This window comes from Cavia porcellus, unplaced genomic scaffold, assembly GCF_034190915.1.
Source record: "Cavia porcellus strain 051 isolate PalLab524CR breed Dunkin Hartley unplaced genomic scaffold, mCavPor4.1 scaffold_32, whole genome shotgun sequence".
NCBI classification, from domain to species: Eukaryota; Metazoa; Chordata; class Mammalia; order Rodentia; family Caviidae; genus Cavia; species Cavia porcellus.
In genome coordinates, this window is record NW_026947515.1 from 15065988 (window position 1) to 15085279 (window position 19292).

The 19292-nt window shown below is 46.0% G+C and overlaps 1 protein-coding gene across 3 annotated transcripts in view; it reads left to right on the plus strand.

Annotated features, from left to right (window-relative positions):
• The window catches only part of Prkca (protein kinase C alpha), a 413537-nt gene extending 394990 nt beyond the window's left edge, over positions 1–18547 (plus strand). For 2 of the 3 annotated variants that reach the window (XM_063241821.1, XM_063241823.1), the window contains 3 exons: positions 268–408; positions 6432–6479; positions 12448–18547. In XM_063241821.1, the coding sequence (XP_063097891.1) occupies positions 268–408; positions 6432–6479; positions 12448–12612 (354 nt within the window). In that variant the 3' untranslated portion in view covers positions 12613–18547. The remainder of the gene's footprint in view (positions 1–267; positions 409–6431; positions 6480–12447) is intronic. The other variant, XM_063241822.1, reaches the window with a different exon arrangement.
• The last annotated feature ends 745 nt before the right edge of the window (positions 18548–19292 follow it).

A 19292-nucleotide genomic window follows, 5' to 3' on the forward strand; every position in this document is an offset into this window, starting at 1 on the left:
AGATCTAAAACAGATAATACATGAATTCTTCTCATTGTATTTTGCCAAGGGTTCAGAGTGCTCTCCATTGTCCTTATCATAGCAACCACTGTAAGAAAAACAAAGTGCCCCTTGGCATGCTGTATTTGGCAGTTTCTTATTAGTAAGTTTCCTGACACTGTCCACCACCTCCACCACCAAGGCTCGAGGCAGAGCCAGGCCAAAGGAAAACACTGTCTCTGGAATTCCACTGTTGTCCAACCTGCTTTCTTCCTCCTTTTTCTCTAGCTGATGACCAAACACCCAGCCAAGCGGCTGGGCTGTGGGCCTGAAGGGGAGAGAGATGTGAGAGAGCATGCCTTCTTCCGGAGGATTGACTGGGAGAAGCTGGAGAACAGAGAGATCCAGCCGCCGTTCAAGCCCAAAGTGGTGAGTCCAGAAAAGCAGTTTGTGTTTCGGGTTTCCCAAGCTCTGGTTATGACCTACCCACCCCTCATGTGGAAGAAAGAAAGTCAGTAACCCCTGGCTTTAGCAGGCTGAAGAAAATGGCCAAGTTCCAGGCCTGGAGTCTGAACAGCCAGGATGCCTGTTGGCTTTGGAGAATAAGGACAGGGGTTGGGGAGCCTTGTAGTCCCTGCACTTAACAGGACAGCACAGAGGACCAGACTCCAGGGACACCCACACCCCACCCAGCCATAGTCCTTTCCCTACCTTGGTCCTTGGCAGGACTCAGCCCTCACATCTCTCTTTGACTTTCCTAGATTTGCCTTGCCCTGCTGGGCCCCTGATCCATACATTCATCTGTACCAGATCACAGGCAGGCTCTGGGCTCAACTCCCACGTGGCTACCATGTCCACAGCAAGCACATGGCACCCACCAGTCTCCACATTGCCAGTTTTATTCAGCTTCTTCTGTGTGATTCCCATTTCTGCCATTTATTTAATGAATACTACATGCCAGGCCCTGTTCTCGGTGCTTTACTGATAAGGACTCACACCCCTGTGAGAAGGATATTATTGTCCCCAGGTTGCAGTTGAGAGGACTGAGGTGCAGAGAGGCTGAGTAATTTACAGGAGGACACACAGCAGTGAGGTTGTGGAGCCAGGACAGAGCCCGCGTCCTTCCCCACCACACCGTCGCTCTTCCTCAGTGGCAGCCCCGCAGCTGGTTCTGAGAGTTGATGGCTACCAGTGCGTGTCTTTCTTACTGGTCTATCCGTCGAGGTAGGCTGGGTGTCTCAGGACGCCAGCCTCCTCACGCACCCCACCTGCCGCTCTGCAGGGCCCAGGGCACCTGTGTGTCCCTGTACTTTCTCTCTAAGGGCTGCAGGAGTCACGGCTTTCAGCCCGCCCTGCTTGGCTAGCACTGGGCTGCTGGCCTCGTGCTTTCCTCTCCTGACTGCGAGGAGTGCTGCTTTACCCCTCAGTGAGTGTCAGAAGCATCCGCCCGGCTAGCCCTGCCCCACGCTGTCCCTGACAGGTGCCTCCCATCCTAAGCAGGCCAAGGGGGACCCCTGGGGGAGCAGAGTCACTGCCTGGATAACACAGTCTTGTTCTCAGAGCAGCAACTTCCTCATCAAAAGTGCCTGTATGTCCCAGGTCCAAGAATAAAACTGCTGGTGGTGAGCCCGCTTGACTTTATTTTCCTAAGACATTTTTAGCACAGACTGAAAACAAACTAAAATTAATCAGGCAGGTGACGTCCTCCTGAATCAGCATTTCAAATAGGCCCTTGTGTATCTCCCCCACCCCACATACACCTGGTCTTCAGCCTGCTTGGACGCTGGGAACTCACAGGGGACTCCCTTTTTCAGGGCACAAAACCTAGTTGGGAGGTTTGGGGAGAAGAGAGAGAGCGGTGCTGCAGATGACCTCAGCAGAAAATTCCTGCAGGGATTTTCTTTGTCTTCTTGAATTAAATGTGGAAAGTCGGCAACAGCCTCCTAAACACAGCTTGCTGCTTTGCAGGAAACACATAGAGATGCGTACCAAGCCTGCTTCAGGGGTTGAGCAAAGCACCATCACTTGTCTGTCACTTTCCAGAAAGAGATGAGATGCAGCAAAACTGACCATAAAACACACTTCCTTTTTTTCTGTTTCTTCCCACCTTGATTTCAGAAGAAATTCTTTATTTGCAGAATTTCCCACTTTTTATGGATGGAGACTTGACCTTAGATTCTTAGGTAGGAAAAACTGAGTGCTAGCTAAAATGTTTTAAAAAAGATCAAATTGCCTTTTGTCATAAAGAAACAATACCCTCCCCATACCTCACCCAGTGAGTGGCGCATACCTGTAGCCCCAGCACTGGGCAGCTAAAGCTACCTATCAAGACCCTGCTTCCAGAAGTAAAGAAATAGCCCCCAAATGCAAACAGAAGCAAAAACTGAAGACAGAGGCCCTAGACCTGGGGGACCTCCAACCAGAGGAGGGAGCAACTCATCTGGCTACAGCAAGCTCCTCCTACCTGACAGCCAGTGCACAAAAGAGGAAGGAGCCAGGAAAAACACAGGGCAGGAGCTGGGGCAGCGGGACAGGCTGATGGCACAAGAGGTTAGAAGCAAGGCAGAAGAGAGTCAGGGGCAAAGAGATAAGTGGGAGGTTCCGATCCCTGCATGGCCAGCAAAGAACCACCTCAGAGCTCTGCTTTACCTGGTCCTTCTTCCATGCAATGTGCTTGGCAGCAGAGTTTGGCTCTAGTCCCAAGTAAGGGCCATTTCATGAAAGGGTATCATGCTGGAGCAAAACTACCATGCCAAAAACAGTTCAGGCAATTGAAGAGGACATTTAGGACAGAGGAAAGGGACCTCTGTCTGAGCCACAGAGATGCTGTGGTAAACCCAGGCAGCAGGCAGAACTGACCACAAAGGAACATTATTCCAGGATGCAGTTTCCCAGATCTCTAGGTCTAAAGAGCGGCTCACCGACCCAGCACTGGTTGAAAAGCCAAAGGGCTTACAGATACAATACAGAGCTGAGCCTTCTCTGACAAGCAGTTCTGATATTTCAAAGAGGGATACAGCAACACAAGCCTCACATACCTGGGAGCCTGGATCCAGGACCTGTCTCAGAGCAGCTTTCAGGGCCCTGGGTGACAAACCTTGTCTGTCTCGGCTGGGTTTCTAGCAGGCACTGGTGAAATCAATTTCCCTGGGGTTTGCAGGATTGAGGGTGGTTAGCTGTCCTCATATGCAGTCCTGTGGCATTGAACCTTTATTGTAAAATACCAGCTCTAGGACTTCAAGTATACAGTTATTTGCTGAGTACTTCTGGATACCAAATTTGTGCTTGCAGAATTGGGAATCAATCATCTTTGTTTTATTTTTGTTTTTTGAACCTCCAAATGATAGATTATTCCAGAATCACTGGCTTCCTAAGGAGGATAAGGGTATTAATACCACTGGACATCTACAGGCTTATCCCAGTGTGGGATCTTCTTAATCAGCTTACCAATTGTTAGAGTGACATTGACCAAAGTGCCTCACAAAATATAAGATCCTTGTGCAAAAGACACTTCACAATGCTGTGCCCCACCAGGAGGTCCCTCGTGGGACTTTCCATCTCCCAGTGACATTAAGGCCAGGATCTGCACAGCCACGGCCTGAATGCTGTGTAAGGGGACACAGAAAGGAGAACACAGAGTGATGGGCATCAGGTGTGCAGGGCTGCAGCTGGCCAGAGTCACTCTAAAGGCCAGGTGTGCTATTGTGAAGACGAATGATTGACTAGGACATGGAATGATCACTTGCAGCGTAGAGCCTTTCATACGCTGGTTTATTTGGTACAAGAGCAAAGACAAAGCAGGCAGCTGTTCTGAGCTGTCCTGAAAGCAGAGCAGCCACGTGAGTCTTTCCGCTTCTTTGTGAAAGAAGCACGATCCAAGCAGGGGTTGGGGACTTCAAAGAAACATGATGCTCCAAGGATGAGTAGCATTGGCCCAGACTGGCTGTCATTCCTGGAAATAAACCCAAACCATTGACAAGAGGCCCTTCAGTGTGCAGAAGAGTCCATGGAGAAAGATACTTGAAGTTTTTAACATAGTGCTTCTGAAAAGGCTCATCTTCAGCTCAAGGGAGAAGTGAAGTGTCTGCTCACCTCCCATGGCCCCAAGTGCAGAGGGTGCGGGTGGCCTGAGAAGTGGAAGCTCCAAGATACTGATCAGTGTCCCCTGGACTCTTGCAGGATTTTAGCCTGAATTCATCATTTATGTGAATACAACGACCACACAAAACCTTCACATTTCTCTCCTCCTCCCCATGAGGAGTAGCTGTTTTTATACATACCAGAAATATAAAGTTAGTTGATTTTTCTTTTAAAAAATCCTACCTATTGGCACCAGGAAACAGAATAGCAAGTTCATAGGTAAGCTAGAACAGTCACTGTACTCCCATGATTAGCGAGGAATTAATTTATAAAGTTACCATGAAGAAGTATGCAGCATCTACTCTCAGAGAAAAGTGGGCCTGTCTTTCAGAAGCGGCCTTTCTCAGGAAATCACTGTAGTTATTTTATCAAAAAGAAAGAGGAAAAAATGCTGGGCGTGGTGGCTCACGCCTGTAATCCCAGCACTCAGGAGGCTGAGATGGGAGGATTGTTGCGAGTTCGAGACCAGCCTGCGCTACAAAGTGAGCTCAAGGCCAGCCTGAACTGCATAGGGAGACCCTGTCTCAAAGACAGAAAAAAAAAAAAAAAGAAAAAGAAAAAAGCTTTCATCCGGACATTGTCATCCTTGCAGCAAGAGCCCACTAAGGACAAGTGTGGGCGCCACTGTGATGAGAAGTGCAGTCAGGAGTCATCCTCCTGTCGCCATGCTGTCTGTATTTCACAGTGTCATTGGCTTGATTAGAGAGTCTGATGATGATTTCATTGTCAGAGTTGGTGCCATGGTCCTTTTTGTGCTTTAAAAAATATTTTGAGATTTCTAGTTTCAGACTTGCAAAACAGTTGAAAAAAATAGTGCAAAGACTTTCTGCATTCCCTTTACCCAGATTCCCTAAGTGTTAACAATTCATCGTGTCTGCTATACTTTATTTTTTTCATTCTCTGTCTGAGACTGTGTCCACACACACACACACATACACTTTTCTGAGCCACTTGAGAATAAGTTGTAGGTGTTGTGCCTTTTGACAACTGTATAATTCCATGTGTATTTTCTAAACATGAGGACAACCCACATGCAGGGTTCTTTGAGCAATTACTCTGCAGATTTGTTTGTATAGGGCAGCAGCTATCCGGGTAGAAGAGGGGGGCCCTGCCATGACTGTCTAACTGATACAATACCCGGGTGCATTAGCAGTTCTCTTGAGTGACAAACAGATTCACTTTCTTGGTCTTTCCAGTGAGCTAGGAATGGTGATACTAATTAAAACTGAGATTCTCAAGATTTGGGAACCGTGCTGACAATGTAAAATACCAGGCAGCCGTTAGAGACTACAATAAATCACATCATGATATATGTAGGTTTGTTTTAAGCCTTTAAGCCAGTCCAAGACTGGTTTTTCACTTGGTTCATTAGTAGCAAGCACTTTTTCCTACTCTTGGCTAATCATTTGCCCCAATACTTTTGCACTTGGAAGAAATGAGGTATGTAAAATAATAATCAATAGAAATAAGTAGCACTATTGCAAGCCCTGGGGCCACAGTGGTGAGGGAGGACATAAATGCAGCCCTGTCTGACTCGGGCTGCTTGCAATGACTGACAAGATTCGCTTGTCTGAATTGAATGTCCCTGACCATGTTGGGCATTGTACTGTTCTTGGAAAAGGAACCTTGAGTCCTATGAAGCTGCACATGATCCAAAGAAAGACCGAGCAGAAAGCACATGTGTACTCCATAGGAAAGAGCCCGTGCTAAGTCAGAACCTTTGCCCTTGTCCGTGTATGGCTTGTACCCCCACAAGGATGCACTCCTGAAACGGGGATGACAGCCTGTGTCATCCATAAATAAAACCCACCTCTCTGAATCATACCCGACCCTTCTGAGATAGTGCTCTAAAGCAAGAGATGAGGCAAATACTGTGTAATTTTGTCTAGCAAACAGCCCATCTCGAGGTCTGAGCACAGGTGATGCCAGTATAAAACGGGCAAGGTTCTAGTCCCCTTAGAACAGTTATTATTATTAAACACTATCTCTTGATGGTGAAATAAACAGAAAGTAGCAGAAAAGGATATAGAGAACAGGTATCTCTCCTTCCCCAACTACTGATCCCACTACTCATGATCTTTCCTGTAACCTCTAGAAAGTTAGATGCATGTGTGAGCACAAACGTAAGTGAGGCTGTACCATGGTTTGTATCCTGCATCCTTCACACAATGATATATGTACTGCAGAGGTTTTACCATGTCAGCTCGAGTGGGTTCACAGCATTCTTACCTGGCCATTCTCAATTCTGGAGTGCCAAGGCCAGGAACTGACTATTCTCCAAATCCTCTCCTCTGTCCATTCTTATCCTCCAGACTTTCTGTACCAAAATGCACTGGCTTCAGTGGGCATCGAGGCCTTCGGTGAGCACGTTTCCAAAACATGGGTGACTAAACAAGCAGACTAACCTGGCCTTAACCTCTCACCGTGTGCTCCTGCTTGCATTGGTCATGCACGGAGACCCCTCCCTGAGCATGCTGACCTGCACGGAGAGGGCAGAGCAGTGGTCAGAGCCCCTGCCTGGGGGTTCACAGTGTGGACCTCACCTCCCAGGAATTCCGAGGCAGGACACACCCACGCACTTCTGTTGGTTACTTAATTCCATGAGTACAGTCTATGTTCTACATGGAGACTGTGGGGACGTTCTAACTAACATGCCCCATTGTATAGCACAGTACTCGGGTTCCCTCAGCCCTGGGACTTGAAACGCGTCTAAGAGCTCCCTGAAAAGACGCGCATTGTGCTGCCTCTAGAATTGTAGCAGGCATTCCCACCTTTCTGTGTTTTCTTTCCTGTCATTTTACAACACGTTTGTGCTTTATTTGTTCTGTACTCTGCCCACTCTACTGAGTTTTGTTTGGTTTTGCTTTCTAACAGTCGTACTTTTTAAGCACTCATGTTCTATGCCTGTAGGGTTTTATTCTGTTCAACCGAGACACTGAGTTAAGGAGCAGGATTGAGCCCACCATGTGCATTGCCCGTGCCCAGTGGGGCTACCACAGGGAAGCCTCAACCAGGAAGCAGTGCAGCTCGGTCTCTCCTGCACCCTCACAGGACACAAGGACACAGGATGCAAGGGCACAGGATGCCAGGGCTTGGAAATGGTTTGCTTGCCACACAGGGTGTGGATGGGGAGTGCTGCTATCACAGCCTCCCCCAGAGTTCACAATACTCCATGCTTTCGAACCTCATCACAAGCATCCCTGATTTCTCCCGGGTTCGTGTTCTTACTTGATGCATTTGCCAAATGGCTAAGGGATGTCAAAATGACAAAAGGTCATTCCTCAGTCCAGACATAGGGAAGTAGATTATTAATAGTGTTCGTCCCTCAAATATTGATTGCACAGCTTTTTCACACTGCTACATGGGTGGTGCCTTATGTCTCTGTTGGCCTCCTCCTTAAGAAAGGTCTCTCACATGTTCATTCCTCCATCCTCACGTTCCTCAGCCTTGGAAGGTGAGTGGCCCCATTTTACTGTACAGAGAGATGCAGTGAATTTCTCACAGCTGGACCCTGGGCCTCTTGATCTTAGTCTGGTCCTTCATTCTTTGGTGCCACCTGCTTTCATCAGATGTCAACCCTGCCCAGTGAACACAAAATGCCATCCCGTCTCAGAGAGTACCAGGGGACCTTCTCTGAGCCAGTGCCATGGCCCAGTCAGCTGTGGGATGTCTCCTGCACCCTCTTGCCTTCCATTTTTGTCCCATGCACGTTACATCTTGGCTGGCCAAACCCTCAGGTGGTAAAAGATGTGGGTGGTCTTTGAAGGTGAAGACGACCGGGCATGCCTCACCCAGGGATTTGCTCACATGTTACCTTCGATGCTGTGTGTGTCAGATGACCTAGAACGTGGAGGCTGTGAACAACCCGAACTGCCACAGGCTCAGAGGGCCATGGAGGCTGCCCTTCAAATGGCTGTGGTAATAACCTTCCTGCTTTCTCCTGAAGAGTATCAGGAAGATGTCTGCTGTCAGACTGGCTTCATTTGTCACTCATTCCCTTGCTCACTCACCGATCCACTAGCTGTTCCTTAACCCCTTCATCTCTGTCTCCCTTTATTCTCTACCCAGTTCCAAATGGCACCTGAGACCCTCTGCCCATTAGGCTGATTGTTAGGTGTAGAATTGGATCATAGGTAGCAGGCAGAACATACTAACATAGTATGGAAACATAGTAACCTGTTAGATCTACTGTGTGTCTTTCCCAGGGATCCAGAGACCCCTGACTTCCAGGATTCTGTTAAAGTGGTGCTGGACTGTGGCAGTTTTCCACATAACACCTTTGTGGGGTTTTTGTTTGTTTGTTTGTTTGTTTGGCACCTGGATCCCCTGGCTTGCAAGGCAGGCCCTTATGCCTGCTAAGCTAAATCCCAGCCCCACACCCACAACGTCTTAAAAAACAAGCAGTTCAAAGGAACATCTTGAAAAACAAAGGAAGTCGTCTCTTCCTGGGTCTAATTCTGCTTAGAGGTATGGAGAGCTAATATTCAAAGCATTGAAAGATATTCCACATCAGGAGAAGAAGCAATATTTTTCACAGTACTAAATAAATGGTAAAAAAAAAAAAATAGTATTTCTCCCAGTTCCTTTCCCAGGGGTATAGGATTTCTTTTCTGGTATAATCACCCTCAAAGAAAGATGCCATTCTGAGTCTGGGATCTCAATCCATTCTTCAGACTCAGCCTTCAGCTTTATCAGGGCTGTATTCTTTGTGACTTGCGAGGATACACTCATGGCCCTTTCTTGTCCCACCATTGATGCATCTGAATTTGAGTGGTTCAGTTTTTATTCTTTGCCTTTGCCCTGTCCTTGCTGCTGGTCTCTTCATCTAAGGCAACCAGTTTAAGAAAAACTTTCATTTGCCAAAATGTGATCTCTCCTCCCTCTCTCTTTTCCTCTTCCTCTCTCTCTGTGTCCCTGTCGCTCTGTGTCTCCCTTTCTCCCTCTCTCTCCCTCTTTACTCTCTGTCCTCTCTCCTCTCTCTGTTGGGGAAAATTCCAGAGAGATTTGCAGTGAGAAAGAAAAGGAGTATGTCCAGTGGTGAGTGGTTTGGAGACCAACAGCTGCATTTCTGCTCAGTGTGACCACAGAGTCGTGATTACCCTGATCTGGGGCCCTTGGTTTCCCCTTAGTGCTGCAACCATCAGCACAGCCATGGCTACCACGAGACTTTAGCCACAGAGGACTTTTGCTTCTCTCCCTACAGTATTTGATTTCACAGGCATGGAAACCTGGAATAACCCTTCTTGGGACACAAACTGTAGAATTTGATATCCTCAAGCATACATCTCGATCCTTCTTGATGTTCATGTCTACATGATACCCTTTTTAGATTTTTCAGAACTTTCCTCTTAGTTTGCTTTTGATTTTTCTTTGGCAGCAAACCAGTGGCTTTTGGAAACTTCCCTTTGAAAGGTGATTTGTGAGTGCAGTGCCATGAAGATGGTACTCAAAGGAAAGGGTCAGACCTGTGTTTCTCAGAACAAATCAGTAAATCTAAAGCTAGACAGACATGTACTGAGCCAAGGCACATCTTACCATGGCTCGCCCTGTCTTTCCTTTTAGGGATTCACATTCTTTGATCACTTTGTCTCAGAAATTCCTTCTTGTTCATCTTTGCATGGTTAGTGAGTTACCAAGAGAAGCACAAATGGTGTCTTATTAAGGATGCACATTGCCAGCCTCTGGAAGCCCCAGTAATAGATTCACTTGAATTTATCCAGGAAGTAGCTATTGATTCATCAGTTTCCAAAAGGGTATTTTCCTCCAAGCCTGCTCCCCAGAGGCTGTAACACTTGCGTACACTGCTTTTGCCTTGGGCTTCTGCAGCTTCTCCATTCCCGTTCCCACACAGAGCTGTTCCTGTAGTTCCCCTGTTGGGCTCCTCCATTTGCCTTCATTCTGACGGTGGGGCCTATGCAGCCTTACAGTACAGTCCACACAACTATGTCCCAGGTTTTCTCTACAGCAGCACTGTTGACTTTTTGAGCCAAGAAATCTTTGTTGGGAAGCAACTGTCTTGTGCATTTAGGATGTTTAGTGACATTCTGATCTCTACTAGGTGACAGTGGCGCCCCTTGCTCAAATAATGATAATCAAAAATGAGTCCCTTAGGGGGAAAAAATCTTCCTTGGTTTTGAACCAGTGCTATTTCAAAAGGAGAGGGTTATTTGTTTGTTTGTTTTGTTTGTTTGATACCAGGGATCGAATTCACGACCTGGCACTTGCCAGGCAGGCGCTTATGCCACTGAGCTAAATCCTCAGCAAGGAGAGCTATTTCTTTAGCCGTCTCCATCATCACAACAGTATCTGAATGAGGTGCCCCAGTGGAAGCTAGTTTCTGTTTGTTGTTCATCCAATGAATCACTCCTGATTATCCTGCAATAGTGTTCGGGGTAGAAGTGTGCCCTTCCGTACTTCTTGAAGAGCCTTTTGCAGTGGTTCAGAATGGAATATGCATGTAGGATGATGGGAACTGTAGATTCTGCTTCTACTGATCTTTGCTTTGAAGTGCTCTGTCCTCTTCTAAAGAAAAGCATCATAGAAATGCAGTGAAGCTTTCTGTTCCATCTGTGGGCGGCAGGACTGTGACAAGTAGGTCTCATAGTCAGTGTGGCCTCTGAAGATTGGCTTGATGAGCCCTCCAACAACTTTAGCACACACAACTCTCCCCACTACCCATTCCCCGCACCAACCCCCAGTGGCACAAAGGCCCCTGGGGTTTTGAGTGGATGGTTGCTTATAAAAATAAAGATGACCCCAGTAAAGAAGGCTGTTACTTACAAAGATTGTACTTTGAATTTAGGACCTGCCTGAAACCCTCACACGTACTTAGGAGCAAGTTTTTTTTATTTTGCCAAGGATGCAGAATCTGTAATGAAACTAGAGGATCTTAGAAAATAATGGCGGTAAGCCAGGCAAGGTGATGCATGCCTGTAATCCCAGCACTTGGGAACCTGTAGCAAAGCTTGAACTGTGAGTTCAAGGCCAGCCTAAGCTATGTAGTGGGACCCTGTCTCAAAAAAAAAAAGAAAGAAAATGGAAGAGGTATGAGAAAGATGAGAAAGTATAGCCCATAAGATTAAACTTGTCTTATAAAACATAGCAATATGTATTGTACTCTGACCACATGCTGAGTTCTATGAGAAACTGCACCTTTGATCTTCATAACAACCCAGAGAGGGAGGTACAGTTATTCTCCCTACCTTACAGATGAGTAAATCAGGTAGATCCCACTTCATAGTCTACCTAGAGCTACCCTCTTTTACAGCCACAAGAATGCCTGAGTGAGTTAAATTTATGTTTGCTCAGAATTAACTCACATTTCTCATAGAATTACCAGTAAGTAAAAGGGCAGTAATTTGCAACACTTTGAAAAGATCATCATTAGTAGCATCATTAAAGTGCCAGCTCTTCTTATTTCAGGATCACCCTTGGGTCCTGGAGAGAGTGATCTGCTGCCGCGCTTACGGGGAGCTGGAAAAGTCCCTCAGATGGACTCAGCCTTCCCAGTAGTGCTCCCTGTGCAGCTGTGTGCTATGTTTCTGAGACAATCAAAGGGCACATTGGCTTCCACCACCAATTTGCACAGGGTGCTGGTGGGTCCTGGAGGAGAGTAATATTCAAGACAGACAGCGGGCTTTGCTCTGCCTCTCCAGCCTCCCCAGAGCACCTGTGCAAATCTCCAGTCTGAGTCCACACTGCACATGAGCACCACATTGCCCTGTCTGTCAACTGATCAGCCCTTGCAGGACTCCCTTGGCACCCAAGAGCACATCTCCCACCCTTGCCCCATACCTCTCCCCTACTGGCTAAGATTAGTTTAGGCTCTGAGTTTCTAGACTGCCCCAGCGGGAAGGCAAAGATAAGCAGCCTTTGCTTTGTAGCAAATACTTTTGCAAAGGGCCAGATATGGAGCAGTATCCTGACCCACTCAGTCCAGGAGTAGCTGCCCGCCTTCCCAGCCAGCATCCTGGCCTTTTCAACATGGTGCCATGACTGATGGCTCTGTGTGTGCAACTTTTATGTTCGTAGCTTGGCTTGCTTGGTGAACTGGAAGTGAAATAAGAAAGGCTGTCTCCTTGCTGCTACCTTACTGCCAACATACATTTCTACCTGGGATTTTCATTCTGGATGTATGCAAATATTTACAATCAAGTAACTGTTGTTTGCTCTGCCTGGCTTCTGATTCCAATAGACCTGTAAGCCCTCCAAGATCTTCCTGCCTAACCAGCCCCACCAGACCACACGCCTCCCCACCAAGTGCTGTCAGAGAGCTCCTCCTTGGGCTTTATAACATGTACTGAGCTTTCCTCTTTTTTTTCTCCACAGTGTGGCAAAGGAGCCGAAAACTTTGACAAGTTCTTCACACGAGGGCAGCCTGTCTTAACACCACCAGATCAGCTGGTCATTGCTAATATAGACCAGTCTGATTTTGAAGGGTTCTCATATGTCAACCCCCAATTTGTGCACCCGATCTTGCAGAGTGCAGTATGAAACTCACCAATGAGAGCAGATGCTTCCCTACCCCCAACCCCCGCCTCCAGCAATGGGAAATTATCCTTAATCCTAAAATTTGAAGGCCACGGCCTACGTCTTGTTCCACATGGAGGCTTGAAATCTGTAGGGTCATTAGTTCACGTGATCAACTTTTCAGGGTCTCTCTCTTACAACCAAGAACATTGTCTTAGTGGAAGATGACATAATGTACAGTGTCCAGTTTAATTATGTAGAAGTCACACCTGGCTGTAGGTTAACACTTCCTAGAAAGCAAACAGACTCTTGCCCCTTTTTGGTACGATCTGACATATTCTCCATATCCTCCGTCTATGGATTTTCACCATCAAGATCCCCTAACCAGAGATGTTAAAGTGAAGCTGTTCAGCTCAATGGACTGGAAAGACCTCCACCCAAGATGTCTTTGGAATGAAAGAGCAAGGAGCCCAGAGAGTGAGCATAGAGGGACTGGGGATGGGAGAGGCTTCGCGATGCCTACCGCTTCTGTCCTCTGCCTCAGTGGAAAAAGACCCTAGAGTCTCAAAGGCCAGGATGAACCTAATCACTGTTTCCAAAGAGTAGTCCAGCGGTGAAAGACAGAAAAAAGAAAAGGAAAGAAAACTACAAATGAGAGTTGAGAGAATCTCTCATCTGTTGCCCTACTGATTGATAACTATCTTGACACATTCTTTTTAAGAGGCCAAATCATCTAAGGATTTTGCTAAATGAGCTTGTGAAATCTTTCCAGATCAAGGATAAACCAGTGTGTATGTATGTCCATTTTGATCTCTGGGAGATTATTCTTCAATCCAGGGTGCCATCAGTAATCACGCCACTACTCACGAGTGTTGTTAGCCAACCCCCTGCCCCTGCACACACACACACACACACACACACACACACGCACACGCACACGCGCACACACACACACACACACATGAATATTTTGGTACCTATGTTGTTACCCTTCCTAAGTAGCTGAAGTGTACACCTCGCATCCCCCTTGGGTTTTTTTACTTATTTATTTAATAGGCTGTGGTGTCATTTATGGAAGTACGCTGTACAGTAACTTAACATGTTGACTCTAGCATAAGTACCTATTGGTTTATTTTCCTCCTTTCTTTAGCCCTTGACATCCACTTAGGGATGAAAAATAATACAGTTTGGGTTCCCATTTCCAGTTGTGCTGAATGACATACCTGGTTCTGTAGAACAGGACACTTGGATACTTACAAGCTGAAAGATGTTTTCTTGCTAGAAGGATTTTAATATGTTTTGCAAATGCATCATGCAATGGATTTTGCATGTTTATAATAAACCTTAATACCAAGTGAATCTATATTGATATAATCGTATCAAGCATAAAGAGAGTATTATAATAATTTTATAAGATACAATTGTGCTATATTTGTGAAGGTTTATGTTTCGTATCTGCTTTTATGATTAAGTTTTAGTTTAATTCTTTGCTGCTGTGCTTCCTCTTCGTCTTTCCCTGCACACTGTATCAGATATATTAATTTTGTAATGTAGATCTAATTTCAAAAATGAATGGCTATTTTACATGTTTAATTAGGCTCTTACTATATATATCTTCATAGATATCTATATAGGTATATAGATATATATTTGATTCTACCTGCAAATCAGTTTTGTTGGTGGGGCTTATTTTTGAGAGGAGCCTCTCTTAGTTTTTTTAATGTCCTCTTTCCTTGGAGTTCCTCTTCCTTTTGGGACAGTGGGAAGAGTTTGAATCCAGTCTCTCGGTATGTTTGTGTACATGTAGCATTGTCACAGCAGCTGTGCGTGTGTCTGTCTGTCCGTGTCTGCGTGTCTTGTTCTTCCTTTTAACCTGTGATGGTCGGAGACTTGAGGGCAGCATGGATGGAGCAATCCCCTTCCTGCTATGTGTACTTGGACGCGGAAGGATGTAGCCTTTGTGAAACAGCCCACATGTCAGTCCCTGCGGTTTTCAGAGGCTTCACATCTCATCTGGCTGTTGCTCGAGCTGGTCATCCCCATCCTGCCAGGGGCATGTCTTTAGCAGGAAATCCTTCCAATGCATTGTCCTCAGAAGAACCAATTTCCTGCAGCACAAAAGACAAGTCAGAATGAAAGAAACTGTTGGTCCTTACAGAAAGCTGCTCTGTTTCCTCCCAGAGCATCACCCAGCTAAGTGCTCCTCATTTTTACTCTCTGGATGTTCGCCTGAAGTTCATACAATGCACTTACCACAGGCCTTTGACAAAAGAGGCCTGCATTCTACTGAAAATCCCTGACTGGAGATAGAAATGGAGTAGGAAATAGATCAGAGCAGAAAGAGCAATTTCTTGGGTCATCTTTTATGGACTTCAGACTTTAAAACTCAAAAGGGGTCCTTACACACTGATCCCTTCAGTCCAGCTGGTCAGCTTACATTCTAAGGGCATGTCCTCTTCAGAACCCTCCAATGGGAAAAAGAATTTGTTTGTAGGAAAAGCCCAGAGACAGAAAGGTCAGTCCCCTTACTCCGGGTGGAGCAGCAACGAGACTGACCCCAGCCAAGCCCCAAGATGTGAAGAAAGTCCCAAGAGGAACTCACGCTATGACCATGTCCAGTGTGCCAAGCTGCCTGCTTATTTTAAGCAAACAGTGGGCTTGAGCTCTCCCTCCAATAGCCAAAACACAGCTTTAAATTATTTCTGCTCTTCTAGGAAATATATCCACCTCTCAACTCTCTTGTATTCTTAGAGGATGTGTGACAATGTCTTCAAAGAAAGCACCCTGACCATGAGGCCAGCACTCTGCTTAAGGGAAAACAGATTGGAGAACAAAGTGGGGTGGAATTGGGGGATTAATGGTAAAAATAAGGGCCTGAGGATGTGTTCATAGGGTAGCCTATTTTATACATCGAATATTAAATTTAGAAAAAGGCTAATACTTTAAAAATATGTTCAGCCCAGCCCAGAAGACTAACTCATGTGGATAACCATTAACGACTGTGAGCCACAGAAATGACTGATAAAATGCAATACCATTTTCCAATTTCACAGACCTTGCATGAAATGAAACAGCAGGGAAAGGCCTGCTGTTTGGCCTTCAGCAACTCTGCTGGAGGCTAGCATGGGGGGTGGGCTGGGGCTTGAAAGGTCCAGTCGCTGGGGACTTTAGGAAGGGTCAGGGACTACCTGCCTCTCATCACTGCATACATTTCTAGGCCCTAGAGACAAGAATTAGCACATCTGAGTTTGTGCAGGACCCTTCAAGCTTTGACCCCCAAAGGTGTTCTACATTGTTTTCCCTTGGAAGGTGGCTGCTACCCAGCAGCAGAACTTCTGTGGCTGTAGCCCAGTGAGCTGCAAGCTCTGCTCTTAGCATTGTGTCCAAAGTTACCCATTGCTTGATTTGAGTGGAAGAAGGCAGAGTCAGGCCCAGCTCTTCCTGGATAACAGGAGGCCTGCCTCCAAGGCAGAAGTAATTCAAAAGGTGACTGAGAAACCCCAGGAACCAAAGTGATCGCTCCTCTCATCATCCCTTTCTCTTTTATCCCTGTGGCATCATTGGAGTTGCAGAAAGTGGCTTGGGGCTAAACTGGCCAGGAGACAGAGAAGAGTAGGTTTAGAGTGCATCCAGAGAGACCCTTGCATAAGAGGGCCATGGGGCTTCCCATCTGGGGACACTGGTACAGACAGAGTCACAGCTGGTCTTCAAGACTGTGCTTTTTGCCAAGGACACGGTCTGTTCCTCCTTAGGGAGTACTCCCCCTCAATGCCACCAACATCCTCACCAGCTGGGAGAAGCTGCACCCTTCCTTGAAATGGTTCCCACTTCTTTGGGCAGAGCCAGACCACCTAGTGGGCCTGGGAGCCAGCTATTGCCACCCTTTCCTGTGTGACTCCCTGCAGAGCATTACAGCTGCCCAGGAGGGACGGAGGAGAAGTCGCAAAAACAGCTAACACTGCACTGCCCACCTGCTTCCACTTAGCAGATGTAGGAGGCTTTTTGCTGGAATTTGTTTTCTCAGTATGGCAGAGGAGGGAGAGTGAGACCGTTAGGATTTTAAAAGCCTCCGGAAAGTGACACCATCTGACAGTCATTTTCTCACCTTGGTCTCATGAAGTCCTCCTTTCTTGTGTGTACACATCACACCATTTCTTGTTTATAACCCCGCCAGGGCAGAAGGGCCCCACCCCCTACTGAGCACAGCAGACTGCCTGGCTTGTGAGATGAACACTGAGCGGGGGCCCCCAAAGGATGAAGACCAGGGATAGCCACAGGCAGGATACAGAAAGGCACTCTGGCTATTAGTGGACACACATTAACCTGGCCAGGAGTGTTGGGGAATATTTTAAAGTCATTTTCCTTGAGCTGCTTGGGCTACAGTTTCTGAAATATACTGACCTGTCTACAGTCCCATCATATTCCTTTTGAGCCAATGCAGCAAATCTAGGTAATGCTGTTAGAAAACTCCAGAAAATTAGAAAAGTTATATGAGTTGTATGTGGGTGAAGGCAGACATCCAGAAATGATGCTAACAATTCTGCGACGTAGAGACTCCGGGTGGGTTCACAGATCCCTGTGCCTCTCATCTATGTGATCAGTTGTTAGTTAACAATCATGTAGGCCACAGACATCAGACAGCCTTACAGTGACCCTACAATAATGTCCACAAGTCCCAAAGACATTTTTTTTATCCTAAAAGAAGAGATTAATTTGTTAATTCCAATAGAACAACATATTAGGGCTACTTGTACTTTTTATAGAAAACTTTAATAATTCTTTTAAAATGAGTTTTTAAAATGAAGCTATGACAATTTCGTAAAATTCCAATCACAGTCTCAGCCTGGGTCAGCTAGAACGTGCCTGACCTGCATTCCCACTGCAAGACTCACCCAGGTCGGTGGGCTGTAGCGTCCGCATGAGAATAATTGCAAGCTCAGGTGAAACTCAGCAGGTTGAAGCTTTCTATTTTTAATAGACACTGGGGATAATTGCCTGATGTTTAGACATTTTCAAACTGTAGGAAAGATGGCTGTATTGTCCCTCTTCCAGTGCAGCCCTAGGTAGCATGCTCTGGGTCTCTGGCATCCTTTATCTTGCTCTGTGAGGCTCTGTGACCACCTTTTGGTGAGAGGATTCCCTACACCATCCCCAGATCTCCCATTTGGTGAAGATTCAGAGATGCCCTGGGCAATTCAGAACTACTTCAGTATCCCAAGAAATAACAGCAGAAAATGTGCCTACTAGCTTGTTTCATAGCTATTGCATATGTGGGTAGACGGAATCCTACTTTTCAGAAAACAGACAACCAGTTCACTTTATAAGAACCTTTTTTCTTTTTTTCTAAAATGAAACAAAGGTAGCTTTGCATTTTCTGATAAAACTGTGTCTTTGTCTCCTCTGCTTAACTTTAGGAGTCTGTCTTCCTGCGGTGGTTTGTAGATTCCTGTTAATGTTCTTTCTGGAAGAATGTCATTTTTTGAGAGGTTTCAGTGAACTATTCAAAATCACACAGGAAGGTGGTTCCTATTTTGAGTCTAGAGATTTTCTAAAAATTGACCTCCTATCCTTACTATGATGGTCTTTCAGGATATCTTTTATAGATGATCAGAAACATTTGAAGTTGGTTTTCCTGCATATTTTTTGTTTTTTGAAAACCCTGCCATGTTTAAAGCACTTATTGAAAAACACCATCGAAGACCCCAAATTTGTATGGAGAGAAAAAAGCAGACATTACAGTTTTTCCTTCTGTATAAGGACCTAAGAACAGAACATAGAGGCAGTTCAACTGTCAGTTAACATTTGGTTATATAACAGGTGAAATGGATGTGTAAATTACTGCATTGCTTTCCTCGATTTATATAACCTCTAATCTTTGTTTGCATGATTTGCTTTGTTAGGTACATTAATTGTAGTTTGGCAGCAAGTGTGTATGAATAAAGATAATGATCATTCCTTAGTGTGCCTGGTCTCATTTGCATCCTTTTGTCGCACTGCAATTATTTTTCATCAGCTGTTAATCTAACAGCATTCGACTCTGTACACATTCTCCAGGACGCTTCCGCCTTTTCACCTGTGTCAGGCATGGCTCTCCATTCACTGCTTCAAATACTGGCTGCTTTTAAACAAAGACCAAACAGTGGCTGGGACAGAGTAGTCGCAGGCCCCCCATTCATTTATTCATGAAGCACCTGCCTGGGGCAGGAGTCATGCCAGGCCCTAGGGACAAGGTGAGGAGGAAAACTAGTTTGGCCTCTGTGTACACGGAGCCCGCGCACTTGACCCCCAAACTGTAGGCAGCACAGCAGCTGATGAGGATGTCATCCAAGCATGGCTGATCCTCTTCCATAGGGACGGAGGATTCCCAAAGGAATTCAGCCCAAATCTCAGGGCTTTTTCTCCAGAAATAAATGTGTCTCACAGTCCTGTTTTCCATGCTGTAGATTCAGCTGCAGGGCTATCCCCACTTTTAGCATCAAAAGCCCTTATCCCATGTTGATTGGTGGGTTAAAATAGGGAATTTTTCAAGTGTGGAATACTCAAAGATGCCCAGTGCTTCAAAACTTAACACCAGTGAGGGACTGACCTCAAGAGTAATTTTAAAAATGACACAGTTCCTAAAAGCCAACCATCAGCCTTGGCTGTCTGTGTTCCCTTACATGCTCTTTGGGCATGCTCTCCTGTCATGCTCACACCTTTACCCT